At 43.1% G+C, this 14094-nt stretch overlaps 1 protein-coding gene across 1 annotated transcript in view; it reads left to right on the forward strand.

Moving 5' to 3' along the window:
• The first annotated feature begins 1566 nt into the window (after nucleotides 1–1566).
• The window catches only part of fras1 (Fraser extracellular matrix complex subunit 1), a 306477-nt gene continuing 293949 nt past the window's right edge, over nucleotides 1567–14094 (forward strand). Inside the window, exons 1-2 of the mRNA XM_029718140.1 lie at nucleotides 1567–1953; nucleotides 6699–6730. Coding sequence (XP_029574000.1) covers nucleotides 1863–1953; nucleotides 6699–6730 — 123 coding nt within the window. The 5' untranslated portion in view covers nucleotides 1567–1862. The remainder of the gene's footprint in view (nucleotides 1954–6698; nucleotides 6731–14094) is intronic.

Genomic DNA, 14094 nt, shown 5'->3' on the forward strand with positions numbered 1-14094 from the left:
CTTTTGCAACACCAGATGGCAGTATTAACATGTATGAACAGGACAACTATTATTATGGTCTGCCCAAGTCTGAGCCTCACTTAAATATCAGCTGTCTGGATGCAGTCAGTCCATGAACGTGAATGAATAAACACGTGGATTCCCAATGATCGGCTTTTGGATAGACAGTAGTTCAGATCACTATTAGGGTGATGCATTTGGATAGAAGTCCAATCCCAATCCCAATCTAAATGGCATCTTTTAATAGCATTTTCCATTGCACATAGCCATAGCCACGGGGAAGATGTTTGGGGCTGCCCAGCTACAGACGTCTATATTGGTCCTCTAATACGGAACTATTAAAGGCCCAGTGCACTACATTTTTGTGAAAATAATAATATTTAATAAAAAAAAGTATTCCGATTTAAAAAAAATGTTTTTGTTTAGTTCCCCCTACTTCCCGCAGCGATGCACATAACTTCACTTGGAGGGAACGCTGAGGATCTAAGCATGCATGGAACAGAAGTGGCAACTGTTGTTTTCACATGGAAAAGTCCAGGTGTCTTTAGGATTTATTTTCTTGGTTTCAAATGGCTGGGGACAAAAAAAAGCGTTTTGCCGTTGATAGAAGATGAGGTCCCCCCCCCCCCCCCCCCCCTCCTGAGGAATCTCAGCTCAGACTGTCTTTAGAGCGCGCTCTCTGATTTGACTGGGATTGACCACAGTGGTTATTTAATCCAGTAACCAATGTTATTTATGCCTAATGTCTAAACACTATAATACAATAGCTCCAATACAGGTATTCCCAAAGGAGTGTTGATGTCGTCTTACATCATTGCCCCTAATAATAGAACTCAACATACTGACTCAAATCTCTAGCCACATAAATAATGAAAACAATTGATGTAATAAATGTATCACTAGCCACTTTAAACAATGCCACTTTATATAATGTTTACATACCCTACATTACTCATCTCATATGTATATACTGTACTCTATACCATCAACTGCATCTTGCCTATGCCGTTCGGCCATCGCTCATTCATATATTTTTTATTTATATATTCTTATTCATTCCTTTACACTTGTGTGTATAAGGTAATTGCTGTGAAATTGTTAGATTACTTGTTAGATATTACTGCATGGTCGGAACTAGAAGCACAAGCATTTCGCTACCCCTCGCATTAACACCTGCTAACCATGTGTATTTGACAAATACAATTAGATTTGATTTGAACTCCTAATAACATGGTAGTAGCCCATCATATTGGGCCCGTTCAAGCATGACGTTATCGGAATGAGAGATATGTAAATTAGCTGTCGTTTTTTAATGGGGGCATATGCATAGCCCTGTCTTGTATTCACTGTGAGCAGGCGGCACACCATGCATTTCTATCCCGACTGCGTTTAATCCTCCCGGTGTAGTGAGTCAGTTTGGAGAGAGGAGAGGCTGTACAGCAAGTAACTTTATAGTGTCGGCCCGCTTCTTGCGCAGCGGAGGTCACTGGATAATCATATGGTTTCCAGAGGGATTTTCGCCCGTCGTCATGGTGTACCGCTTTTAAATCTATGGTCGGTGACACCTGCGTTTTTTTTGTCTTGAAGTTTCACCGACCGCGAACAGTTGCGTCTGCATTCCGTTTTCTCCAGAGTCCAGACCCGCACCGTTTTTCAGAGAGGGAGAGAGGGTCCCCGTTTGTCCTACCTGCTGTCTTCACGCGTAGCTCAACATGCCAACTATTCTCTAGCCCGGTCAAACATACACTGCCTACTTTTCCCGGTGTTGTTGTTTATCTGGAACTTCCGGGAACCAATAATTATATTTGAGAATCGGTGTGATTTGAACTAGGAAGATACTGCATTCAGCACCGTTGGATTTAATGTCTTGTATGCATGCGGTGAACATGGGTTTAGGATGGATCTTCATAGCCGCTTTGGCTGGAATTCTCACCGCCACTCCAGGAATACAAGGTGGGTATTTTGGCTCTTAAATCAAGTGAATTAACAATATATTCATTGATTATGGAAATAACATCTGTAGTATGCCTAGAAAAAGGTTATAGGCTATGAGTCTATTCTTTATAAATTTAGTCGATTGCGCAAAGTTGCCAATATGTAGTCTATTTGACTGTGTTTATGTTCAAAATATATTTTCTGCATCAAACATTCAACCTGGTTGGGCAATTTAGTTATGACATTTTAAAACAGAAATATAACTCAAGGCATTATTACGTTAAAGAATAGGTTATCCCGTGTAGCTCAGTTGGTAGAGCATGGTGTTTACAACGCCAGGGTTGTGGGTTCGATTCCCACTGGGGACCAGTAAGGCTCTGGATAAGAGCGTCTGCTAAATGACTAAAATGTAAAAAATGGCTATATCTGTTATTACACAGGTATGAACCACTCGGTCTAATAATCACATCTAAACCAGTTAGCTCCCTTGCTATCTTTTCCCTGTGGGAAGAAATGTCCCATTTCAGAATCAGCATCTGAATGACTCCTATTACTATTCAGACATTATAATCTCGTCCTAATCTGCAATCTGTCCGATTCAGATTGAATGGAACAAATGCCCCACAGGGACTCAATCACACCCATGCCTAAATAAACTTGCTTTACTATAACCCAAATATAATAACTCTAGGCTTTTACCTTATCATTGAAATCCTTATTCTATCATGGTTCAGTCAAATGAATTAGGAAACATTGCATTATATCCCCCGACATCTGATGTTGAAATGTGAGGCCACAGTAAGACGTCTCTGCAGGAGCATAAGGCAATAAGATTTAGCTGTAGATTTGGTGCCCTCTCCCACAGGGCGACTCGGTCAGACTTGAATTCAATAAATGAGAAAGACCTGTGGCTATCACACTTTACTGACAGCCTGCAAGTATGTTTTGTTACCTGTTATAAGCATGTGTGAGGCTTAATAATATATTTTATAATAAATTATAACAGCCAAAAGGATTTGTAGAGGTTTTCTTTTTCGGCAACTTTACTTGAGACCTAAAATCTTAAGGAATGCCTAGCTCAGTGGACTAAGGTAGTCTTAGTCAGGGGTGCTGTACTACTATGGCAGCCCCATTAAAACAACGCTACTATGGCAGCCCCATTAAAACAACGCTACCATGGCAACCCCATTAAAACAACGCTACCATGGCAACCCCATTAAAACAACGCTACTATGGCACCCCATTAAAACAACTCTACTATGGCAGCCCCTTTAAAACAACACTACTATGGCAACCCCATTAAAACAGCGCTACTATGGCAACACCATTAAAACAACGCTACTATGGCACCCCATTAAAACAACTCTACTATGGCAGCCCCTTTAAAACAACACTACTATGGCAACCCCATTAAAACAACGCTACTATGGCAGCCCCTTTAAAACAACACTAATACGGCAGCCCCTTCAAAACAACACTATTATATCAGCCCCATTAAAACAACACTACTATGGCAGCTCCATTAAAACAACGCTACTATGGCAGCCCCATTAAAACAACACTACTATGGCAGCCCCATTAAAACAACACTACTATGGCAGCCCCATTAAAACAACACTAATACGACAGCCCCTTCAAAACAACACTACTATGGCAGCCCTATTAAGACAACACTACTATGGCGGCCCCATTAAAACAACACTACAATAACAGCCCCATTAAAACAACACTACTATGGCAGCCCCATTAAAACAACACTACTATGGCAGCTCCATTAAAACAACGCTACTATGGCAGCCCCATTAAAACAACACTACTATGGCAGCCCCATTAAAACAACACTACTATGGCAGCCCCATTAAAACAACACTAATACGACAGCCCCTTCAAAACAACACTACTATGGCAGCCCTATTAAGACAACACTACTATGGCGGCCCCATTAAAACAACACTACTATAACAACCCCATTAAAACAACACTACTATGGCAGCCCCATTAAAACAACACTACTATGGCAGCCCCTTCAAAACAACACTACTATGCCAGCCCCTTCAAAACAACACTACTATGGCAGCCCCATTAAAACAACACTACTATGGCAGCCCCATTAAAACAACACTACTATGGCAGCCCCTTCAAAACAACACTACTATATCAGCCCCATTAAAACAACTCTAATATGGCAGCCCCATTAAAACAACACTGCTATGGCAGCCCCATTAAAACAACGCTACTATGGCAGCCCCTTTAAAACAACACTACTATGGCAGCCCCTTTAAAACAACACTACTATGGCAACCCCATTAAAACAACACTAATATGGCAGTGTGCAGATTGATGAAGGAATAAAAAAATAATAATAATAATTTAGAATAAGGTTGTAACGTAACAAAATGTGGAACAATTCAAGGGGTCTGAATACTTTCTGAAGGCACTGTAGTAAGTACTATAGTATTCTATAGTAAACTGTATAAACATTCAGAATATACTGTAGTAAGTACTATAGTATGCTATAGTAAACTGTATAAACATTCGGAATGCACTGTAGTAAGTACTATAGTATTCTATAGTAAACTGTATAAACATTCAGAATGCACTGTAGTAAGTACTATAGTATTCTATAGTAAACTGTATAAACATTCAGAATGCACTGTAGTAAGTACTATAGTATGCTATAGTAAACGGTATAAACATTCAGAATGCACTGTAGTAAGTACTATAGTATGCTATAGTAAACTGTATAAACATTCAGAATGCACTGTAGTAAGTACTATAGTATTCTATAGTAAACTGTATAAACATTCAGAATGCACTGTAGTAAGTACTATAGTATTCTATAGTAAACTGTATAAACATTCAGAATGCACTGTAGTAAGTACTATAGTATTCTATAGTAAACTGTATAAACATACGGAATGCACTGTAGTAAGTACTATAGTATTCTATAGTAAACTGTATAAACATACGGAATGCACTGTATGTGTCGACAGACGACAGATGGTTGGTCACATATACACCACCGCTGTTCTCTTCCAGTGTTGTGACAGTGTGAAGTCTGTTCAACTCTCAGAGTGACACTTTCCCAAGATCAGATTTCCCCAGTCATTTCTGTCAACCCCGGCTCCAGATGTATTGAAGCGTGTGCACACAGCCACAGCAACTATAGTTTGTTTTCTCAACGATTAACTCTTCCAATTGAGCAAGTAGAATCATGGCCACTCCATTGTTTATTAAATCACAGCTTACTTTTTGAATGGCTAACAACCTACTGTGAAGTTCAGAGTAAGTTAACCTCACTGACTCACACACACGCTGTAAGACCGCTTACCTACTCTGGTCCTAGTGTAATATTGATGTACAGTTGAAGTCGGAAGTTTACGTACACCTTAGCCAAATACATTTAAACTCAGTTTTTCACAATTCCTGACAGTTAATCCTAGTAATAATTCCCTGTATTAGGTCAGTTAGGATCACCACTTATTTTAAGAATGTGAAATGTCAGAAAAATAGTAGAGAGAATGATTTATTTCAGCTTTTATTTCTTTCATCACATTCCTAGTGGGTCAGAAGTTTACATACACTCAATTATTATTTGGTAGCATTGCCTTTAAATTGTTTAACTTGGGTCAAATGTTTTGGGTAGCCTTCCACAAGCTTCCCACAATAAGTTGGGTGAATTTTGGCCCATTCCTCCTGACAGAGCTGGTGTAATTGAGTTAGGTTTGTAGGCCTCCTTGCTCCCACACACTTTTTCAGTTCAGCCCACAAATTTTCTATAGGATTGAGGTCAGGGCTTTGTGATGGACACTAAAATACCTTGACTTTGTTGTCCTTAAGCCATTTTGCCACACTTTGGAAGTATGCTTGGGGTCATTGTCCATTTGGAAGACCCATTTGCGACCAAGCTTTAACTTCCTGACTGATGTCTTGAGATGTTGCTTCAATATATCCACATAATTTTCCTGCCTCATGATGCCATCTATTTTGTGAAGTGCACCAGTCCCTCCTGCAACAAAGCACCACACAACATGATGCTGCCAGCCCCGTGCTTCACGGTTGGGACGGTGTTCTTCGACTTGCAAGCCTACCCCTTTTTCCTCCAAACATAACGATGGTCATTATGGCCAAACAGTTCTATTTTTGTTTCCTCAGTCCAGAGGACATTTCTCCAAAAAGTACGATATTTGTCCCCATGTGCAGTTGCAAACCGTAGTCTGGCTTTTTTATGGTGGTTTTGGAGCAGTGGCTTCTTCCTTGTTGAGCGGCCTTTGAGGTTATGTCGATATTGGACTCGTTTTACTTTGGATATAGATACTTTTGTGCCTGTTTCCTCCAGCATTTTCACAAGGTCCTTTGCTGTTTTTCTGGGTTTGATTTGCACTTTTCGCACCAAAGTACGTTCCTCTCTAGAAGACAGAACTGAATGGTATGACGGCTCCGTGGTCCCATGGTGTTTATACTTGCGTACTATTGTTTGTACAGATGAACATGGTACCTTCAGACGTTTGGAAATTGCTCCCAAGGATGAACCAGACTTGCGGAGGTCTACAATTTCTTTTCTGAGGTCTTGCCAAAATGATAGTTTATTAACAAGAAATTTGTGGAGTGGTTGAAAAACGAGTTTTAATGACTCCAACATAAGTGTATGTAAACTTCCGACTTCAACTGTAGGTAGAAGACATTAAGTTCATACTTGTAATTGTACTAGAATGACCTTTGAACTTTATATTAACGTTGTGGTTTTCTCCTCACTCCCACAGGAGCATGTGTCTATCAGGGATCTCTGTTTGCGGTAAGTGTTTTCTTCATTCCTTCCCACATCCCTTTCATTTCATTATGTCTCTATTGTCTCCTTCTCTTCTTCCGTCTCAGAATGATGACGCGGGCCCGTTTCGCATTGGTGCTGATGCATTATCTATCACGGTGTATTAACTCATACATTATGTAGGAACGTGTTACCCGAGGTAGTGTTTCTAAAGCAGGGTTACGGTGACGGTGTCTTCCTACTGTCTATCTATGGGGGATTGTTTCACTCAACCGTTGTCTGAGATGTAGCTGGTTAATAATGCATAGCTGCTGCTGACTTTGTGAATCATTAATAGTGAAGAGGATATGACTACTAGGTGTCCCAATTGGCACCCTATTCTCTATATAGTGCTCTACCTTTCACTGGGGCCCATAGGGCTCTGGTCAAAAGGAGTGCACTAAATAGGGAGGAGGGTGTCATTTCGGTCGCAGACTAGATGGTTGTTTTGGAAATGGTTGCTTGTCTCCTACTACTATTTATGAAGGAAACTATATGGATGTCTGGGCACTGTAGAAGGATATGAAGGAAGCTATGTGGATGTCTGAGCACTGTTGGAGAAGGTTATGAAGGAAGCTACTGTCATGGGCGTCGTAAGGATTGGACCAAAACGCAGCGGGTAAAGTGCTCATCTTCTTTCTTTATTAAAGAAAACACTTTAAAAAAATAAACTAACGACAAAAACAGTCCAGTAAGGTGCACAGACTATACTGGAAACAACCACCCACAAAACACAAGAGAAAACACACACAACTAAATATGGCCTCCAATTAGAGACAATGACAACCAGCTGCCTCTAATTGGAGGTCATTGCCAAAAACCCAACATAGAAATAGAAAACTAGATAAACACATAGAAATAGATAACAGAACATAAACTAAAAACACCGAAACACACAAAACAAACACCCCCTGCCATGCCCTGACCAAACTACAATAACAAATAACCCCTTTTACTGGTCAGGACGTGACAGCTACAGCGCCTTCGGAAAGTATTCAGACCCCTTGACGTTTTCCACATTTTGTTACATTACAGTCTTATTCTCAAATTGATTAAATAATTTCCCCCACTCATCAATCTACACATAATAGCCCATAATGACAAAGGAAAAAGTTTTTTTAAACATTTTTGCAAATGTATAAAATAAAATAAAAACTGACATCTTGTTTACGTAAGTATTCAGATCCTTTACTCAGTACTTTGTTGAAGCACCTTTGGCAGCAATTACAGCATTGAGTATTCTTGGTTATGACGCTACAAGCTTGGCACATCTGTATTTGGGGAGTTTCTCCCATTCTTCTCTGCAGATCCTCTCAAGCTCTGTCAGGTTGGATAGGGAGCGTCGCTGCACAGCTATTTTCTGGTCTCTCCATTGATGTTAGATCAGGTTCAAGTCCGGGCTCTGGCTGGGCCACTCAAGAACATTCAGAGACTTGTCCCGGAGCCACTCCTGCATTGTCTTGGCTGTGTGCTTAGGGTCGTTGTCCTGTTGGAAGGTGAATCTTTGCACCAGTCTGAGGTTCTGAGTACTCTGGAGCAGGTTTCCATCAAAGAACTCTCTGTACTTTGCTCCGTTTATCTTTGCCTCGATCCTAACTAGTCTCCCAGTCACTTCCGCTGAAAATCATCCCCCACAGCATGATGCTGCCACCACCATGCTTCACCATAGGGATGGTGCCAGGTTTCCTCCAGACGTGACACTTGGCATTCAGGCCAAAGAGTTCAATCTTGGTTTCATCTGACCAGAGAATCTTGTTTCTCATGGTCTGAGAGTGTTTTAGGTATCTTTTGGCAAACTCCAAGCGGGCTGTCATCTGCCTTTTACTGAGGAGTGGTTTCCATCTGGCCACTCTACCATAAAGGCCTGATTGGTGGAGTGCTACAGAGATGGTTGTCCTTCTAGTAGGTTCTCCCATCTCCACAGAAGAATTCTGGAGCTCTGTCAGAGTGACCATCGGGTTCTTGATCACCTCTCTGCCCAAGGCCTTTCTCCCCCAATTGGGGGTGGGCAGCTCTAGGAAGAGTCTTGGTGATTCCAAACATCTTCCATTTTTAAGAATGATGGAGGCCACTGTGTTCTTCGGGACCTTGAATCCTGCAGAAGTTTTTTTTGTACTCTTCCCCAGATCTGTGCCTCGACACAATCCTGTCTAGGAGATCTATGGACAATTCCTTTATTTAACCAAATTTAGAATAAAGCTGTAACGTAACAACATTTGGAAAAAGTCACGGGGTTCTGAATACTTTCTGAAGGCACTGCATATGGATGTCTGAGCACTGTAGGAGAAGGTTATGGAGGAAGCTATATGGATGTCTGACCACTGTAGGAGAAAATCATGCACTTTTAAAGTTTAGAGAGCCTGGTATCGATTTTGAAGCAGGAACTCTGCAGTATAGGCTACAAACTGGTATTGAAGCTGGAAATCTGCAGTGTAGCCTACAAACTGGTATTGAAGCTGGAAATCTGCAGTATAGGCTACAAACTGGTATTGAAGCTGGAAATCTGCAGTGTAGCCTACAAACTGGTATTGAAGCTGGATCTCTGCAGTATAGGCTACAAACTGGTATTGAAGCTGTAAATCTGCAGTGTAGCCTACAAACTGGTATTGAAGTTGGATATCTGCAGTATAGGCTACAAACTGGTATTGAAGCTGTAAATCTGCAGTGTAGCCTACAAACTGGTATTGAAGCTGGAACTCTGCAGTGTAAGCCTACAAACTGGTATTGAAGCTGGAACTCTGCAGTGTAAGCCTACAAACTGGTATTGAAGCTGGAACTCTGCAGTGTAAGCCTACAAACTGGTATTGAAGCTGGAACTCTGCAGTGTAGCCTACAAACTGGTATTGAAGCTGGAACTCTGCAGTGTAGGCCTACAAACTGGTATTGAAGCTGGAACTCTGCAGTGTAAGCCTACAAACTGGTATTGAAGCCGGAGCTCTGCAGTATAGCCTACAAACTGGTATTGAAGCTGGACCTCTGCAGTATAGGCCTACAAACTGGTATTGAAGCTGGAACTCTGCAGTGTAAGCCTACAAACTGCTATTGAAGCTGGAGCTCTGCAGTGTAGGCCTACAAACTGGTATTGAAGCTGGAACTCTGCAGTGTAGACCTACAAACTGGTATTGAAGCTGGAACTCCGCAGTGTAGGCCTACAAACTGGTATTGAAGCTGGAACTCTGCAGTGTAGGCCTACAAACTGGTATTGAAGCTGGAACTCTGCAGTGTAGGCCTACAAACTGGTATTGAAGCTGGAACTCTGCAGTGTAGGCTACAAACTGGTATTGAAGCTGGAACTCTGCAGTGTAGCCTACAAACTGGTATTGAAGCTGGAACTCTGCAGTGTAGGCCTACAAACTGGTATTGAAGCTGGAACTCTGCAGTGTAGGCCTACAAACTGGTATTGAAGCTGGAACTCCGCAGTGTAGGCCTACAAACTGGTATTGAAGCTGGAACTCTGCAGTGTAGGCCTACAAACTGGTATTGAAGCTGGAACTCTGCAGTGTAGGCTACAAACTGGTATTGAAGCTGGAACTCTGCAGTGTAGCCTACAAACTGGTATTGAAGCTGGAACTCTGCAGTGTAGCCTACAAACTGGTATTGAAGCTAGAACTCTGCAGTGTAGCCTACAAACTGGTATTGAAGCTAGAACTCTGCAGTGTAGGCTACAAACTGGTATTGAAGCTGGAACTCTGCAGTGTAGCCTACAAACTGGTATTGAAGCTGGAACTCTGCAGTGTAGGCCTACAAACTGGTATTGAAGCTGGAACTCTGCAGTGTAGGCCTACAAACTGGTATTGAAGCTGGAACTCTGCAGTGTAGGCCTACAAACTGGTATTGAAGCTGGAACTCCGCAGTGTAGGCCTACAAACTGGTATTGAAGCTGGAACTCTGCAGTGTAGGCCTACAAACTGGTATTGAAGTTGGAACTCTGCAGTGTAGGCTACAAACTGGTATTGAAGCTGGAACTCTGCAGTGTAGCCTACAAACTGGTATTGAAGCTGGAACTCTGCAGTGTAGCCTACAAACTGGTATTGAAGCTGGAACTCTGCAGTGTAGCCTACAAACTGGTATTGAAGCTGGAACTCTGCAGTGTAGCCTACAAACTAAGCCATTACTTTTCTTTTGTTGGATATCTAATCTATAGAAGTATTGTATGGATCGTTTGGCTTGCCTCTCTTTCATTCTGTATGTGCTGTTTCACGCTTGGTGATCATGTTGAATGTCTTTACATCTTTGTGCTATGAATCACGTTGTGTTTAAACCAATCAAAACGTGTTGAATTTCTTATTTAACAAGATATTGTGATGTTTATACATATACCAAGGCCGGTCTCGGTCGGTCCATTGACATGTAGGGTCTTTGGTCTTTCAAAGTTTCTAACCCCATCAAACTAAGTGAAAGACTACTTCTTACCTAGAATGGCAGAGAGAGTCAGGAGTGCTGCCTGGGTGAGAACAGGAGGAATGCTGCCTGGGTGAGAACAGGAGGAATGCTGCCTGGGTGAGAACAGGAGGAATGCTGCCTGGGTGAGAACAGGAGGAATGCTGCCTGGGTGAGAACAGGAGGAATGCTGCCTGGGTGAGAACAGGAGGAATGCTGCCTGGGTGAGAACAGGAGGAATGCTGCCTGGGTGAGAACAGGAGGAATGCTGCCTGGGTGAGAAAAGGAGGAATGCTGCCTGGGTGAGAACAGGAGGAATGCTGCCTGGGTGAGAACATGAGGAATGCTGCCTGGGTGAGAACAGGAGGAATGCTGCCTGGGTGAGAACAGGAGAAGAAGACAACATTCAGAATGTGCTCTGCGTTCTTGCCTATACCCTGAAAACCTTCTGAGGAAAGGACCAACACCATTATTACAGAGTGGCTTTTTGACCCAAACGCTGCTTTTCTCCCCTGAAACAACAGGTAATCGCTCTTAAAACATGGTTGAACACGGTTCTCAGAGGTAGTGTTGTGGTTCCCGGGCGGCTTTACACACAGGTTTAATGGCGATTGGCGGGTAATGTCAAATTCCTGCTTTCCGCCGCTGTGTGATCAACGTAATTACAGTAAAGGTTAGCGTAGAGCTGCAGAACAGAACAGCTCTCTATCTCTCTCTCCTATCTTTCTCTCTCTCCCCGTTCTCCCTGTCTGTTCTCTCTCTCTCTGTTCTCTCTCTCTCCTATCTTTCTCTCTCTCTCTCTCTCTCTCTGTTCTCTCTCTCTCTCTCTCCCGTTCTCTCTCTCTGTTCTCTTTCTCTCTCTCCTGTCTTTCTCTCACTCCCGTTCTCTCTCTCTGTCTCTCTATCTTTCAATCTCTCACTCATTAAATAAAGATAATTTTGTATATATATATATATATTTTTAATCTCACTCTCTCTGTCCTCTCATAAGCTTTAAGAACACACAGAACACTGATTGGGAAAGAAGTTAGTGGTGTGCAGTGGCACGGTACAGCCACTATATAATTACACTCCTCGTCCGCAATTAGAGAGAAAATTAATAGGGGATGAGGAGGGAGAGATTGAAGGGTGAGGTGGGAGAGGAGGTCAGAAGGAAAGAGGGGTGGGAGAGGAGGACAGAAGGAAAGAGGGGTGGGAGAGGAGGACAGAAGGAAAGAGGGGTGGGAGAGGAGGACAGAAGGAAAGAGGGGTGGGAGAGGAGGACAGAAGGAAAGAGGGGTGGGAGAGGAGGACAGAAGGAAAGAGAGGTGGGAGAGGAGGACAGAAGGAAAGAGGGGTGGGAGAGGAGGACAGAAGGAAAGAGGGGTGGGAGAGGAGGACAGAAGGAAAGAGGGGTGGGAGAGGAGGACAGAAGGAAAGAGGGGTGGGAGAGGAGGACAGAAGGAAAGAGGGGTGGGAGAGGAGGACAGAAGGAAAGAGAGGTGGGAGAGGAGGACAGAAGGAAAGAGGGGTGGGAGAGGAGGACAGAAGGAAAGAGGGGTGGGAGAGGAGGACAGAAGGAAAGAGAGGTGGGAGAGGAGGACAGAAGGAAAGAGGGGTGGGAGAGGAGGACAGAAGGAAAGAGAGGTGGGAGAGGAGGACAGAAGGAAAGAGGGGTGGGAGAGGAGGACAGAAGGAAAGAGGGGTGGGAGAGGAGGACAGAAGGAAAGAGGGGTGGGAGAGGAGGACAGAAGGAAAGAGGGGTGGGAGAGGAGGACAGAAGGAAAGAGAGGTGGGAGAGGAGGACAGATTGAAAGAGAGGTGGGAGAGGAGGACAGAAGGAAAGAGAGGTGGGAGAGGAGGACAGAAGGAAAGAGAGGTGGGAGAGGAGGACAGAAGGAAAGAGGGGTGGGAGAGGAGGACAGAAGTTTTTTCCCTCATCAATCTGCACACAATACACACAAAATGACAAAGCAAAAACAGGTTTTTAGAAATGTTTGCAAATGTATAAAAAATAAATAACTTAAATATTATATTTACATAAGTATTCAGACCCTTTACTCAGTACTTTGTTGAAGCACCTTTGGCAGCGATTACAGACCTGAGTCTTCTTGGGGATGACGCTACAAGCTTAGTACACCTGTATTCAGGGAGTTTCTCCCATTCTTCTCTGCAAATCCTCTCTAACTCTGTCAGGTTGGATGAGGATCGTCGCTGCACAGCTATTTTCTGGTCTCTCCAGAGATGTACGATGTACGATCGGGCTCAAGTCCGGGCACTGGCAGGGCCACTCAAGGACATTCATCGACTTGTCCCGAAGCCACGCCTGCATTGTCTTGGCTGTGTGCTTAGGGTCGTTATCCTGATGGAAGGTGAACCTTCAACCCATCCTGAGCACTCTGCAGCAAGTTTTCATCAAGGATCTCTCTGTACTTTGCTCCGTTCATCTTTGCCTCGATCCTGACTAGTCTCCCAGTCCCTGCTGCTGACAAACATCCCCACAGCATGATGCTGATCACCGTAGGGATGGTGCCATGTTTCCTCCAAACGCGACTGTCAGGAGAATTTTCTATCCCAATGATAATAACTAACAATCAATAAGCTTTGACTAATCACCAAGGTTTGTAAGACCCTGGGTTTAATAATAATTAGGCAAAGACTCAGCTTCTGCAAAAGGTTTGTACAGTTTATTCACGAGAACGTTCTGAAGTCCATAACACAGAGACATTCATTTTATAGTTCATTCCCTACTTACGCACATACATCCACACAAACAGTAGATATCCTACGCACATACATATACATGAACAGTAGGTGGGTTGTATCCCTCCCCAGAGTTCTCACCACTGTTTATCACTACCCAGCATTGTCCGTTCCATTCCCCAGAGATTAGAGGAACCTTGAGAAGTACTCCGTCCTATCATAGGTTTCTCAGAGTTGTAGCCAGGTCGAGCCATACACAGTCTTAATTGTTCTCGGTATTCTCTTGGGCA

The sequence above is a fragment of the Salmo trutta genome, chromosome 27 (genome assembly GCF_901001165.1).
Source record: "Salmo trutta chromosome 27, fSalTru1.1, whole genome shotgun sequence".
NCBI classification, from domain to species: Eukaryota; Metazoa; Chordata; class Actinopteri; order Salmoniformes; family Salmonidae; genus Salmo; species Salmo trutta.